Source organism: Colletotrichum paranaense (assembly GCF_030867605.1).
Source record: "Colletotrichum paranaense strain IMI 384185 chromosome Unknown Scaffold_23.1, whole genome shotgun sequence".
Classification (NCBI taxonomy): Eukaryota; Fungi; Ascomycota; class Sordariomycetes; order Glomerellales; family Glomerellaceae; genus Colletotrichum; species Colletotrichum paranaense.
The window spans coordinates 223274-238266 of NW_026848981.1; the positions used below are offsets into that span (position 1 = coordinate 223274).

Sequence of the window (14993 nt, forward strand, 5' to 3'; positions counted from 1 at the left end):
AATAAAGGCTAGCTCTTGTCGACGTATTGATGCAACCTTGATGGGTTGAGGGGGTTGATGGGTGAAAGTGAGGCTGTTCGTGAGGATAGAGTTGGGGGGGGGGGGAGGGCTTGGTTTTGGTCGAGATGGCGTCGCGGCGGCATGGGGTTTCGGTGTTTAGAGGATGGAATTTGCTCGAGAAAGTAATGAGGATTCGTTTTGTGGGTGCTGGTTGGTTTCTCCCAGGGCTATCAATTGGTACCAACGTGACCGGAAACTTGATCAGGAGAAAACGGGGCTCAATCTTGCTCCGCTTGATATATCAATTGCTGACGAGCGTAGGCCATTCCTACTAAATCATCGCAAGTCCATTCTTACTGTCTCCTCACCGAGGAAGCGATAACCATCTTCCTATCTAAACCCCCAGCCTTCCCAGAAGCCTCCTCCGGAATATGACTGACCTCTTCATTCTCAACATACGCAAACTTCCCCTCGTCACACCCAGCATCTCGGAACCAACCCCAGAAAAGCTCCTCGCTGAAGACCAGATGCCGATTCGTAGTCTTGAGAACATCGTGTTGGTGGATCTCATGCTCATGAGCTTTACCTCCATGCCGTTCAGATTCTTTCCCTCCCTTCTCATCTCCCTTCTCGAGCATCTCACTCTCCGACCTCGTAGCTTTATAATCAACCCCCTCAACAGCAATCAAAATCCCACCAGGCCTCACCCTCTTCGCAAGCAGATCCAACATCCCCCGCGGATCATCAAGGTGATGAAGCGCCATGGATATGATAGCCACATCAAATCCCCCCTCTGCAGCCAGCTCTCCATCCAAAGCCAAATCGCCCACGACGGCGTGGACCTGCTCTGGAGAGTATCCTAGCCGCGCCGCGCAGTCGTTGTAGCGCCGTACGATGGCGGGTGCGATGTCGATGCCGAGGATCGAGTCGACATAGGGGCTGAGTGCCTGTGGTTATGCATCGTCTTGTCAGAGGGTGTCGTGGCTGAGGGAGGGATACGTAGACGCAGGGGTATATGTTAGTTACCCAAGAAGCACCGCCAGAGGCGCAAGCGTAGTCCAAAAGCCGGACTGGGTTCGACGACGGATTTGTATCGCGGGGCCGGAGGCCTAGGTTCGGGGCTTGGGCGCGGAGGAAGCGGGTGAGTTGTTCGGAGAAGACCTTGATCCAGTCCTGTTCTAGGAAGGTGTCTGCGTTTGCACTGAGAGTCATATTAATGTTAGCTTCATAGCTTGAGAGAAGGGGTTCAAACTTGGAGGAAATCGGGGCTGACAAACTCCCAGAAGACGCGGTTGAGTTCGGCTAGAGAGGCTGTCTTGGACTCGGTCGTGGTCATGATTGCAGCTGTAGTTGTTTGATGGCTTTTTATGTAGTCTATTTTTGGTGCTTAAAGGATCTATAGTAGTCGCTTTAGCGATTCTGGGCGTCTTTATATAATGGACACCATTTCAGCTCGCCCATTCGTTATCCTGCGGTTGTGTTGTGTGGTTGTGTGGTTGTCTGTGATGCCGGAGAGTATTCGGCAACTTTTCCATCAAGGTGCACGCATAAGCGGCAACATTGCGGTGACATCTCGAAACCACCAAGCTGACCACCGCGAGACGTTTCCCAAAACTATGGAAACGGCATTTTTCTCATCTCGCCTTGTATGACCAAAGTCGTGGTTCCTCACATGACTTGTCCCACAGGCTCAATGGCAGCAGCAGGCCGCCTTCGGCCCTCGCCCATCTCATACATCGCCCACTCGTACACTGCCCACTGAACCGCGTTGACGACGAAGGCGCGCACGCTGCAGACCGTGAGCCCACGGAAGAAGACTCGCATCCCGCCCTCGCGGTAGGCTTCTCTCGCGACCTGCATTGCGCCTGCACGCTTCGCTGGCTGCTGTTGTTGCTGCTGCTGCTGCTGCGATAGCCCTTGTGCCGCAAGCAAAGGTGACCTCTCGGGTGATTGTGCCTGTGCCTGAAACGCCTGCGTCTGGACGCGGGTCTTGATGACGTCGAGCGGGAAGATGCTCACCCACGTCACAATGCCCGCGAGACCACCACAGAGCAACACCTTGGCGGCCTCCTCTCTCAGATTCGTCTCCTTCACGCCGTCGCCCCCGACGCCCATCCATCGCGTGGTGATTTCGTACGACCAAAAGTAAAACCCGTACCCGACGCTATCCCGCAGCGCAGTCACCACGCCGCCAAAGTAGAGACCCCTGATCCCCTCGGCGCGCCAGACGTCCTTGGTGATGGCCCAGCTCGAGGCGGGCGGGGAGGAGAGCTGGGCGCGGCACTTGATCAGCTCTGTCGGGGTGCTCACGACCCAGGTGGCGAGGCCGCCGACGGCGCCGGCGAGCCAGGTGGTCCAGAGGCTGGACTGGACGTCGAGGGCGCGGTTGAGGGCGGCCTCTGTGCGGTTGTAGGAGACGAAGAGGAGGGCGTTGAGGGCGCCGTAGCCTAGGATCGGGGCGGCGGAGCCGGTGACGAGGGAGGCGGGGGATTCGAAGTGGCGGAGGTAGGATGCCGCTGCGGCCGCGGTTGGGCTCGGGAGCGGGAGCGGGGAGGAGGCGGAGGGGAGGGGTGTCGAGGGGGCGGAGGCCGGGCGAGCTTGGAGGCGGACTTTGAGGAGGTCGAGAGGGTTGCCGATGATGATGCCTACGGCGCCGCTTATGTAGCCTGCCCAGAAGTCGGCGGACATGGTGGGCAGCTGGCTGGGACAGGATCGTTCTGTTGCGAGGCGGTAGTCAAGTAGTGATTGTAGCTAGTAGAAGGTGTTCGAGTACGTTAGGAATCGCGGTACTGAAGGCGGTTATCAGGGTCGAGGTAGTGATTGACTTTGGCTTGGGCGACGGCGATTCCGGTGCATATGCCGAGGTAGGTGAGCATCCATCCGCCAGAGGCTAGAGCCCAGAAGCGGGCATTCTTGACGGGGTTCGGGTGCGGGCTGCGGACGCGGGAGAGGTACTGGTAGTGTGCGTAGTGGGTGAGGACGGTGCCGCCGAGGACGTAGGGCCAGTTGTCGACGATCCAGAAGATGCGGGCAGAAGGTGGACGGAGCGGGGTGGTCCCGGGGGAGGGGTCGGCCATTATGGAGTACTAGGATAATAGATAGATAGAGCGAGAGTGAGGGAGAGCCGTGCTTTGTTTCGTTTGAGACGAGGGACCGAGGGAAGCTTGGTGAGAGAAAGCGGAGAGGTGCCGGGGGACCGGGGGGGGGGGGTTCCTTGGGATCCACCCAGACTAGAGACGTTGCGGGCGAGCGTCTCCGTACGAACTACGAATAGGTGTGGCCGTGGTGGTGGTGTTTTGTTGCGGAGCATGTGAAGATGGAGCTATTGTTAGGCGTGGGGGGATCAATGTCGATGACTCGATATGCAGCTCTGAAGTCAATTGAGTTTTATAACAATCCAATTGATGTTGCAAACAGTCTGCGTATCTTGAGACAAGAATGTGCCTGGCGCAAAGAAACGTTGGAATGTGCGGCTTGCGCTGAGGGTGTCGCGTTGAAGATTTCGAGTTGGGGGCCGCAGAAGTTAAGGTGGACGCGTGCGACAGGCCCCTGCCGTCTGGCCCAATGTCTCACCTGATTTTGGCTGTGAACAGGTACCCTAGAACGCTCCCATTGTATTGTGGGGGTCACCTTGTTACTCGCCAATTCGGGGGAATCTCGGTAAGCCTCGGTATAACACTCACCGAAGTACCCGTGGATTCAACATTGCTCAGTTCTTGACTCGTTGCATAGTAGCTCTATCTTTATTCGCACACATCGAGGAGCGAAGATGGATTGCAACTAATATATGAAAATCACCATAAATCCTACCTAGCAAAGCTGTCACTGGATGCAGACATCTTCCCACAGCATATCCTCACCAACAGCCTCCCCGTGCATGATGCCGTGCACGTAAGCTTCCCCAATCAACCGATAACTGAAAGGCCTAGAGATAGAAGAAGCCGGCAGCTCTCGAAGCACAAGAGGTGACGGACAGCCGGCCACCACCCAAATCCCATCCCCCTCTTGCACGGATTGGCCTCCAAGTCCCATATGGCTACTATCCGTTAGGAATGGCCGCCTCTCCCAGAGCGTCTCAAAAGCGAGATTCACGTACACCTGACAAGTGTGCTTGAAGCGATCGAACAGGCCTTCAACTTGCTCCTGCTCCTCGCACTCCTTGAGCTGCTTCAGATATCCCATAATCACATCACACGAGGGCACCGTCTTGCTGATATCCGACGCCGCAAGTCTCTTGATGCTGTCTAGACGGCTGATGCGTTCTTCAATGTCGGCGCCTTTCTTCATGGCGCAGTACACCTCCCACACAACGTGGTCCGCAATCCACGAATGGAACGCCTTTTGGAGGCTGCCGGGTGCGGGGTGTGTGAACCCATCTCGGTCACCGATTAACGTCCTCCAGAATGCCTCTACTCGGCACTGCCCTGTCGGCTTATAGACGGGGTCACACTGCAAGAGGAAGTCGGCCCATTGCGTGAAGCTTCCGTTCGTAGCTAGTTCCGAGTATACCTCGCCTACTAACGATACTGTGCCAACGCACAAAGCCTTGACGTGGAGTTGCCTATCATCGACGACACGGTACTTCGTCGGCATGGAACGACAGGCATCAAAGTAAGGGATCTCAGCGGGCCACCTCATCGCCAGAAAGGCAGATGGTCCGTTTGCAGAGAAATCGGGCACCCAGGACGGCAGAGCCTGGATGTTCTTGACCGAGTCGTCGGGAACCGCCGTGAGCAGAGCCAGATTCTTGCATTCTTCCATAATGGAGACCGCCGTGTCGGTGTAGATGCTGACGGGCGTGCAGTGTTTGCGGTAGTTGGCCTCCAGCTCCGTCCTTGTGCGACCACTAAGATCCAAGAGGAGGTTGAGAATGCCCAGTAGACCAAAGACTTGGTCTCTTGGGTCGGTGGCTTCCACCCCGACCGTCAGGCGTAGCATCAAAAACAACAGCGCACCGGCTGTCTTGGTTCTGCTGCTTCCACCCGTGCAGGCGAAAGGACCGACTATGTGGTCCAGCGTGGTGCTGTCCCACATATCGAGTATGTCGTGTCTACACCTCTGGATTGCGACAATGCCCGACGAGTTGCTGCCGATCTTGACGTCCTTGATTGTAGGGTTGTTATCGTACAAGACTTCTGACAATTGCTCGTACAGACGACTTTCGTACAAAAAGTCGGAGCAATACGCCACCGTCTCCCACGGAATAACATCGTTGCCCCAGAGGATACATGCGTCTCTTGACAAGGCGACCTCTTGGACGACCCAAACACGATTAAACCACTTGCGTTCGAAAAAGGCGACGAATGCGTACCATACGTCATCGGGTACATGCAGCAAGCCATATCTGCTCAGAGCATCGTCGTCAAAGAAGGAGTTCTCTTGGTCGAAGCTGAAGTTCCGCTGAGTATTTTCTGCCATTGTGCGAACCAATCGAGATACCTCGGCTGGGTGGTGCTCGTCAGTGACGGAGCCTAGCCATATGTCGACGCGGGTAGCCTTTTTGTAGATGCGATCCATGATGCCAACTTGCATGCTCCTCTCGGTATCATCGGCCTGGTTGATGCTGATGGCGTCGATCCAGTACAGGTCGCAGGAGTTGTGCGCTCTGATCCAGCACAGTGCATCGTGTAGGTTCGGGAAGATGTCAAAACTTTGGCCGTTGAGCATCACTGAGACTGTTACGAGCTGATGTCCGATTTGCCAAGAGGGCTCCTTTTCTGCGAGGGGGGATCCCCATGTGTAAGAGAGGCCACGGTAAGTTGGCAGGTCACCAAGGGCGTGTTCCTCCAGTGAAAGCTGCAACGGTCCATCGTCAGTTGCTCCGCAGCCTAGGATGCGCACAAGACGGATGGTCTCCTTGCCGATACGGTGACTGTATTCGAATTTTGCTATTCCGGACGACATGACTGAAGATTGGGAAGCATCCGATACAGTATTTGCTTTCTCATCATCTTCGCCAGATAGAAAGGTTTATAGGAGAGCTCGAAAGCTTTTGAAGTCACCAAATTGGGCGGAAGCCAAGCAGTCATGGCTTAGTTAGCCACGTATGATCATGGTAGAATCGTCAGCTGCATCGTTAGGACCAAGACTAAAATGACGCCAACTTTGGTTCTCACGCACGGCTTCACCGCGCCGAACTATTGGCCAATCATTGGGGACATTTTGGTAGCGAAAGATGCCACTTGACATTACAATTCTGACGAAGGACCGGGAAGAAGATTGACGCGCCAAGTTGTCGCTGAGTGTCCCGTGAAGTTATACCCTTCAACATCGACATGTTGTTGTTTGGGGGGGGGGGGGGGTGGAGGAGGAGGAAGCTGTGTGTAAGTGAGCACAGACAATCTAGAACCTTACCTAGTGGATGAACCCCACAAAAGAAAGCCTTAGATAAGCAGGAGTGGTGAGGTAAGCAGATTAAATAGATGGGCCCTGGTGCCTGGTGCACGTGAAAGCGTGTTTGAGTGGCGACGCGGGTCGAGTCGCGCTTTGCCCCAAATCAACACCGGGCCCTCCGACCAGGAACATTGCTCTTATTCTCTTCCCTCCATCTTCGTCCGCCACTTCTCTGCTGCTCTCTGCGAAGCCTTACCCCCGGGATTGCGCATACACTGCACCTGCAGCATTGCTACACCACAAACCGCGGTTCACAATGTACGCAACTCTAGTCAATGATTCTCCAACTAACACGGCACTGTATTAACCCCTCCATAGGACTGTCGACGTCACCGCCACCCCGATCGCGAACAAGGAGAACGTGCCGTCTAAGCGATGGCCGACTCCCCAGTCGGTCGATAAGTTGTCAAGACCGTTCAAATGCCCTGGTTCAGCAACGAGAACAGTCGCAACCGACAGACCGGCGCGCAAGAAGAGAAGGGTCGATTACAAGGGCGCTGATGGCGAGACTGACGCCGACAAGCCCTACACAAATGCCGATCGCCTAGCTTTAGCGAACCGAGATGCAAACAGATTCCCCGTTTTCCAGGCCAAGGACAAGTCAACAGTATTTCGCAAGGCATTCTCGGTGCCTCTGATCAACAAGAATACCAGTGCTTATAACCCGAATCGACCTCCGCCAACCCTTGGCCTGCGCACGGGAGCCCAATTCATTGCCAAGCCGTTGCACGACCCCAGTGGCGAGTTTGCCATTGTGCTATACGATCCGACTATCGATGATAAGCCCAAAGAGCCCGAGAAGAAGGAAGACAAGAAGGAAGCCGAGGCCGAGACTAAGATTGACGCGCCTCTCGTCCACAAGAGTCTGGCTGAGATTCTCGGAATCAAGAAGAAGGTCGAAGGGGAGCACCCCCGAGTTCCTGTTGTAATCGACCCACGGTTGGCCAAGGTTCTCAGACCACACCAGGTCGAGGGTGTCAAGTTTATGTACAGATGCGTCACTGGCATGATTGAGGAGAAGGCCAATGGCTGCATTATGGCCGACGAGATGGGTCTCGGAAAGACCCTGCAATGCATCACTTTGCTTTGGACCCTTCTGAAGCAATCCCCGGATGCTGGAAAGAGCACAATTCAGAAAGCCATTGTTGCGTGCCCTTCCAGTTTGGTGCGCAACTGGGCCAACGAATTGGTCAAGTGGCTCGGTGCCGATGCTGTCACACCTTTTGCAATTGACGGAAAGGCGTCCAAGGAAGAGCTCACGCGACAGCTGCGTCAGTGGGCTATTGCGAGCGGCAGATCAGTCACAAGACCAGTCATCATCGTATCTTACGAGACTCTTCGGCTGAACGTTGAGGAGCTGAAGCACACCAAGATCGGCCTTATGCTTTGCGATGAAGGCCATCGTCTCAAGAACGGAGACAGTCAGACTTTCAGCGCACTCAACAATTTGAATGTCACAAGACGAGTCATTCTGTCTGGAACGCCCATTCAGAACGACTTGTCCGAGTACTTCTCCTTGATCAGCTTCGCTAACCCGGATCTCCTGGGTACTCGGCTCGAGTTCCGCAAAAGATTCGAGCTTCCGATTCTCCGTGGACGTGACGCCGATGCCCTCGAGTCTGAAAGGAAGAAGGGCGACGAGTGTCTGTCCGAGCTCTTGGGCATTGTCAATAAGTTCATTATTCGCCGCACCAACGACATCTTGTCCAAGTACTTACCTGTCAAGTACGAGCATGTCGTGTTCTGCAATCTTGCACCCTTCCAGCTCGATCTTTACAACTACTTCATCACCAGTCCGGACATTCAGGCGCTTCTCCGTGGCAAGGGCAGCCAGCCCCTCAAAGCCATCAACATCCTCAAGAAGCTCTGCAACCACCCGGATCTGCTCAACATTTCGGACGATTTGCCTGGTTCGGAGAACTGCTTCCCCGATGATTATGTCCCGAAAGAGGCGCGTGGCAGAGATAGAGATATCAAGCCTTGGTACTCAGGCAAGATGCAAGTCCTCGACCGCATGCTCGCCCGTATCCGTCAGGACACGAACGACAAGATTGTACTCATCAGCAATTACACACAGACGCTTGACCTGTTCGAGAAGCTCTGCCGTAATCGTGCTTACGGCTGCCTGCGCCTCGATGGCACCATGAACGTCAACAAGCGCCAAAAGCTCGTTGACAAGTTCAACAACCCGGACGGAGATGAGTTTGTATTCCTCCTCAGTTCCAAGGCTGGTGGCTGCGGTCTCAACCTCATCGGCGCCAACCGCTTGGTCCTCTTCGACCCCGACTGGAACCCCGCCGCAGACCAACAGGCCCTCGCTCGTGTCTGGCGTGACGGTCAGAAGAAGGACTGCTTCGTCTACCGCTTCATTGCCACGGGAACCATTGAGGAAAAGATTTTCCAGCGCCAATCCCACAAGCAATCGCTGTCCAGTTGCGTCGTCGACTCCGCCGAGGACGTTGAGCGGCACTTTTCGCTCGACAGTCTGCGCGAGCTGTTCCAGTACCGGCCCGGCACCAAATCCGACACGCACGACACGTTCAAGTGTAAGCGGTGCAAGCCCGATGGCAGGCAGTATATGAAGTCGCCTGCCATGCTGTACGGCGACACCAGCACGTGGAACCACTTTGTCAACGAGGGGTTGAAGCCGATTCAGGACCTGTTGCTGAGGCAGGAGTGTGGGGAGCCGGAAGTGTCTGCCGTGTTCCAGTATATTTCGCATTAGAGCGTCGTCGTTTCCGACGGATGGTTATGGTCATGCATGCATTATGAACTTGTGGCTTTTTTCTCTGTTTGAAGAAGTCAATAGAGAGGTGTTCCGGAGTCGTACGAATTTGGGATGGGGATGGTGTTTTGGGGGGGCCTTTGCTTGATACTGGACTTTATGAGAGGTCCGTATAAACATTATACATGAGCTAGATATACTCACGTTAGAAAAAGACGTGATGACATTTCGAGCGTTCCGTTTTTGTCATTTTAGATCAAATCAAAAAAGATGAAGGAAATTTCATGGAATGCGATTGTTCGTTTCTTTCCTACCTTTCTATGTAATACTCAATGCTGTGCGCAACTCTACACTGGAATCGTAAGGCTCTCTGACCTACAAATTCGTGATGTGTGTCTATAGCTCGTCTCTAACATGCGTCTGTTCCGAGGGAGGCTCCTCCCAGTTGCGGCTCTTTGTGTTCTTCTCCACCTCCTCCACGACAACAGGCTTCTGTTCCGATCCATCATCGATAACGACCTCCGTCTTCTCCTCCTTCTTGGGCGCCTCAGTAGGCAGACCCTTGCGCTTGCGGTCGAGGGCGGCAATCTCGTCGTCGTAGACGGTCCACTCGGGCACCTGGCGCCTCGCGCGATCGAGCTTGGGCTCCTTTGTCTGCGGGTTATTGCAGAGGTCAATCGTCTTGGCGACGCGCTGGCTCTCGTCGGAGCACCACGTCTCGCACCACAGCCACTCTTGCGGCAGGCTGTGGATGGGGATCTGGAACTGCATGTGGTTGGGCAGGTCCTGGTCGAGGTTGGCGAGGGAGTTGGGGTCGGCGCTGAGGGAGTGGTAGGTCTGGCGGAGGCGGTCGCCCGCGGCGAGCTCGCGGAAGCGGCGGAGGTCGACGACGTAGAGGGCCGAGATGTGGTAGGGCTGGCCGCGGAGGTAGTTTGCCCAGTAGCCCTGTTTCCAGAAGCGGAAGCCTTCCATCTCGGTGCGGGAGTCGCACATGGGCGTGAAGCCGTAGGGCTTGCCCTCGAGGTCGTGGTTGACGAGGGACATCATGTCGGTGCGGACGATCTGATCGGCGTCGACGAAGATGACCTTGTCGAGGGAGAGGGGGAAGAGCACGTCGAGGAAGAGGATCTTGTAGCCCCAGATCTCGCGCTGCTTCTCCTTTTGCTGACGCAGCCAGTGAGGCCACTTGAAGGTCACCATCTCGTACTTGAATCCGTATTCCTTGGCCATGTGCGGGATGAAATCCTTGAAGGAGGGGGAGAGGAACTGTTCAATGAACCAGAACTTGACAGTGTGCTTGGTGTTCTTCATGACGCTGACCATCATGATGTTGAGCATGCGCTCGTAGAGATGGCCGCTGGCGACGGAGAAGATGTTGATCTCGGCGTGCTCCTCGTCGGACGCGGACTTCTTCTTGCCTAGGATGCCTCCGGCGAACTTGAGGCCACGGCCGACGATGCTGTTGTCCTCGGGTTCGGCCAGCACGTCGGATTCTTCTTGGCCTGGCTTGCGTGACAGGCGAGGGTACAGAGTCGTGCCTTGGAAATCCATCAGCACCACCTCGGTACCCTCATCGCCCGGCACGGGAGCCCATCCCTTTGCACCGATACTATCGATGGTGTAAATATCGGTGCTCCTGCCCTCCTTGAGTTTAATATTGTAAAATCCCGGGTTCGCCTTGAATTGGAAGTATCCAAGATTGGCCATAATCAGGGTATCGGCGAAATGAGGCTCCTTCTCAGTGCCCAAAACGACCTGCGCACCGCGGGGAGGCTGCGACTGTCCACCCTCACGAGAGTGCCCCTCGATAAGGATGCTTTCGAGCTCGTAGGAGGCGTGCACGTTCGACTTGATGGAGCTGAGCTTGATGTTGTCCGGGTCGAAGGGCGAGACTTTGGGTGCAACGAGCCACGATGGTGGAACGTCCATGCCAGCATTAAGAAGAGCTTCAGAGGGCAAGCTCTTGAAGGATGCCTCAAGTGCGCGAACCTTGCCGGCTTCATCAAAGGTCGGCTCTGACTCCAGCACGTATCGGAAGAATCTCTTGACAGGCAGTTCGTCAATTTTGTCCTTGGGGTTAAGGAAGAGCTTCAGATATACGCCCTCCAGCTCAGAGACAACCTTGAGGATAGGCGCCCACCGCTGTGCCTGCTCACTGGCAGGGTTGAGAACACCAACCAAATGGATGCTTGATGTCTCGGGGTTTCCGATCTCAATGGCAGTGTAGGTTGAGTTCCAAGCATCGTGGGCACTGACGCGCAACGATGGCGCAGACTCGAAAATGCCAGCAGGGAGGTCAGAGATGGTCGACAGCGCCGTGACTGACGTGATCTTGGCAGCTGCCAGGGGACCGGCGATCTTGTCTGTCAATCCAAGCTCGTCCACTGCTGCATAGACGGGGAGAATGCGGGCCTTCTGCTCAAACTCCAAGAGGAACTGGAAGTCGTCGCCTTGGAAGGGGTCTTCTTCGGTGAAAGGCCCAACGACACGGCCGTTGAGGATAAGCAGGTTGGAACCTGGCTTGATCGCGGCGAAGGACAGAAACTCGTTGAAGACTGCAGTGAAGATTGCATCCGAATCACCAGTAGCGGCACGGAGGATGTCCTTGATATCAGAAAGAGTCTCAGCTTCAGCAAGTTTGTCGCCGCCGTTCTTCAACGCCGTGTTTACACTAGAAGCTGAGGCAGATACTGAAGGGTTGTGCACAGCGTCCAGACGCACGCCAGGGTTGTTGCGACGGAAAGCCAAAGCCGACAGAAGAAGGTTTGCTCCCTCGTCTGAGGCAAAATCTCCAACTACCGTCAAAACAGCCCAGTTTTCTTTCGTCGAGTCTGCATAAGCCTCAACCACCGGGACCTTGCTGAACAGACCGTCAAACTCGGTGTAGATCTTGTTGACATCAAGGACCTGCAGTGACTTTTCATCTTCTGGGTAAATATAGGTGTTGCGACGTTTGACGGCCTTCTCGAGGAAGAAATCCGGGATCCAGGCCTTCTCATCGACCATGCCGAGGTAAACGGCGCGCTGAATCGCCTGCAAGTCACTGGAAGCCTTCATACTCATGGCCTGAAGCCAGTTGCCCTCGCGAGGAACCGGAATACCGTTGATGAAGACAGGCGGAACGGGCGTGTTTGCGTTGAGTCTCTTTGCCCAATTCTTGGCCAACTTGACGATGCCATCAAGTTCGTCTGACTGCACCACCTCGGCAAAAGAAAGGAGTTTCGAGTCTGGAAGAGGCTCACGGTCCTTGATGGCCTGGTCAAACGAGCCTTGGTCCGGCTTCTCAGTCTTGGAGGCCTGCATAGCAGCATCGAGATACTCAATGAAGCCATCCAAGCCGTAGTTGTCGAGGAGATAGTAGAGAATCTTGCTGATTTGGAATGCATCCTCAGTGGGCGTCAGAGGAACTAGACCGAAACGAATGGGAAGCTTCCGCTGGACGAAGGAGTTCATCTGAGCGACGACGCTGAGATCCTCCATCTTGGAGAAATCAACGGGAATGATGAGATTGAAGATATCGCGCTTTATGGGTGGGAGCTGGCCAGGGTAGACACGCTGAAGGAGCTGTTGGGAGTTAGTATTTTAATCTCAAGCAAAAGAGGGTCAGACTCACCGAAGTCAATTGGTCAGGGAAATCCTGGTAACGCTCATCCTTCTCAAGGTCGTTAAGGAACATGATGACTTGCTCTTCCTCAAGGTCATCCGTCCAGTCGAATCGCGGGGGCTCTTCGTCCGACTTGGACTCGGCAACCTTGGGATGGCCGAGAAGAGACACAGCTTGACCGCCGGTGAACCCAAGATCGCGAACGCCGTCGATAAGCTTGCGCTCACGGCGGAGAAGATCAATGATGGTGAATGCCTCAATCTGGCGCTCAATGAGCTGCACTCCGTTCATCCAAAGCACGTTCATGCCGCTCGGAACCAATTGCTGGCGATTGACTTGGTGCTCGGCGAGGAACTCAGCAGACACATTGTGCGCAGCAATGGAAGTTGAGAACTTGGGGAAGTCTTGCGACAACTTGAGAAGAGTCTCAAAGGGGTTTTGGCTCTGCATGACGAAGGAGGCAGCCTTCAGACCAAGTTCCTGTACCTCAGACTTTGATAGCGGCTTTAGATCAGCGACCTCCTCGGCAGCGTCCAAGACCTCCTCAGTCTTGACGGTCTTCTGTGCGTCGTCCTGGTGCGCTTCTCGGTCATCAATGACGATGTAGTCGGTCCTCTTCAGGGCCAACTCAACTCCGTATCCGCTGACGGGCAGAGGCTCCTCGTACTTGCCAGCCGGCTTCGTGTAACGCAGGCGGTACTCAAGCTCTCCATTACGAGCCTTCTGAGCCAGAGCGATGTGGAAAGACCCGAAAGAAGGCGAAGTCGGATCTGCGTATAAGATGGCCTCCTTGCCAGATCCTAGAACTCGGTCGAAGGGCAGCACCTTTGCGCCATCCAATGCAGAATCCTTTGCAGCATCCAGGGACGGAGTGCAGTACTGTTTCCCTCCTTGCTCAGCCCAGACATCGCAGCCATCTTGAGTATCGGTGTCGACTTTGGGCTCCACGGCAGTTCGGTAGTATTGATAGTGGGCTTCAATGCGAGGAGCGGCGGTTCGTAGGGAAAGGGCCAGCTTGAAAGTGGAGAGGGCGTCCGGTGTAGTAATGTGCCCATCCTCATTCAGAGTGAGGAGGAACTTGTCGTAGACTTCTTTGTCAGTCTTGGCTTCGCTGAAGTGCCCACTAGCAATGCGGTCGAGGAGAGGGAAGTAGGCAGTTGCGTTTTCACCAGCAGCTGTCTCACTAGAACGAAGGTGTTAGCCGGCAGTGAAACAGAGAAGCAAAAAGGGCAGGGCAGGTTCACTTACAGCAGCTCTAGGAGATAGGGGCCAGAAGGAAAGGCAGCCTTCATGTCCACAGTTACAGAGGGAACTGCGGCGACATTGACAGCTGCCAAAAGTGACAGGCCAACGCCCATTGGCAATTGCGACAACCGCACCATGGTGAAGGAGGGAGCGCGACGGCCGGCGCAAGGCTGTTCTTCGGAGTTGTGGGTGTTTGCAGATAGTTGTTGGCTAAGGAGATTGAGAGAAAGAGTGTCGACTTTCTTCGGGGTCGAGGATGGGTAGAAGGAATTCTCGACGACTTGTTCCTCCCAGCCGAAAAGGAGGGCCAGGGTGGGTGAATATTAAGACAGACAACTTCTGAAAGGAAATATCTTGAACTTGGAGAGGGAAAAAAACAGGGACACCGCGGAAGGTGATTTATTTATCGCCTCTGTCGCATGGCTGGTGCAAGAATGCTTGGAGGGGCTTCCAAAGGTGAATTCCGTAAGGTATGTAGGCGGGTCAAACGTCAGGTATCGCTAGGTAGATAATACTAGGAGGTGCTCGGTCTGGGGGACTGGTGTAAGTGAGCCCGCCTTCTGAACACATTGACAAAAGAGCTGTACCAAAGAAGACTAGCGTCTCCTCTGCCAGGGGTGTTAGGTCCACGGGGAGAAACGGCAGAAAAACGGGCCTACTGGAGGGGCAATTGCTTACCTCAGCTTCGCCCAGTCCAGGCCTAAGCATCTGGCAGCGTGGCACCTCATTGAAAGGGAGAATCAATGTACCCAGGTACCTGGCAAACCTTACCTTACCTAAGCGTCCAAGGTACGTATGTAAGGGACGGGCGGTGAGGACACGGTTGTCGGCGGAACTCTGATGCGGGCAGCTCCTGTCAATCGGCACCCATTAGGCTGGACCCACAGAAATAACCCACACTTTACAGATGGCCACGAAGCGGAATTGTTACTAGGGGCTCTGAGACGAGGAAGTGGCCTTTACGTATCTCTCTACCTCACTACGGATACTTCTACGCATCCAACCCCTTCACCGCGTCCTCTTTTC

At 54.9% G+C, this 14993-nt stretch overlaps 5 protein-coding genes across 5 annotated transcripts; 1 reads left to right on the top strand and 4 right to left on the bottom strand.

Annotated features, from left to right (window-relative positions):
• Nucleotides 1-353: 353 nt before the first annotated feature.
• On the bottom strand, nt 354-1336 carry CPAR01_16154 (methyltransferase; the record flags this gene model as incomplete). The annotated part of the gene is made up of 3 exons (XM_060500399.1): nt 354-947; nt 1027-1201; nt 1278-1336. The coding sequence occupies 3 exons, from the start codon at nt 1334-1336 to the stop codon at nt 354-356; spliced, it is 828 nt and encodes a 275-aa protein (XP_060340880.1).
• A 332-nt stretch (nt 1337-1668) lies between these two features.
• Nucleotides 1669-3077, bottom strand: CPAR01_16155 (uncharacterized protein; the record flags this gene model as incomplete). The annotated part of the gene is made up of 3 exons (XM_060500400.1): nt 1669-1789; nt 2024-2751; nt 2826-3077. 3 exons carry the CDS (start codon nt 3075-3077, stop codon nt 1669-1671), a joined length of 1101 nt encoding a protein of 366 aa, XP_060340881.1.
• Nucleotides 3078-3822: 745 nt separating this feature from the next.
• On the bottom strand, nt 3823-5904 carry CPAR01_16156 (heterokaryon incompatibility protein; the record flags this gene model as incomplete). Its single annotated transcript, XM_060500401.1, has 1 exon — nt 3823-5904. One exon carries the CDS (start codon nt 5902-5904, stop codon nt 3823-3825), a length of 2082 nt encoding a protein of 693 aa, XP_060340882.1.
• Nucleotides 5905-6275: 371 nt separating this feature from the next.
• On the top strand, nt 6276-9118 carry CPAR01_16157 (DNA repair protein rhp54; the record flags this gene model as incomplete). Its single annotated transcript, XM_060500402.1, has 2 exons — nt 6276-6280; nt 6712-9118. 2 exons carry the CDS (start codon nt 6276-6278, stop codon nt 9116-9118), a joined length of 2412 nt encoding a protein of 803 aa, XP_060340883.1.
• Nucleotides 9119-9514: 396 nt separating this feature from the next.
• Nucleotides 9515-14104, bottom strand: CPAR01_16158 (UDP-glucose:Glycoprotein Glucosyltransferase; the record flags this gene model as incomplete). Its single annotated transcript, XM_060500403.1, has 3 exons — nt 9515-12682; nt 12732-13905; nt 13971-14104. The coding sequence occupies 3 exons, from the start codon at nt 14102-14104 to the stop codon at nt 9515-9517; spliced, it is 4476 nt and encodes a 1491-aa protein (XP_060340884.1).
• Between the last annotated feature and the right edge of the window lie 889 nt (nt 14105-14993).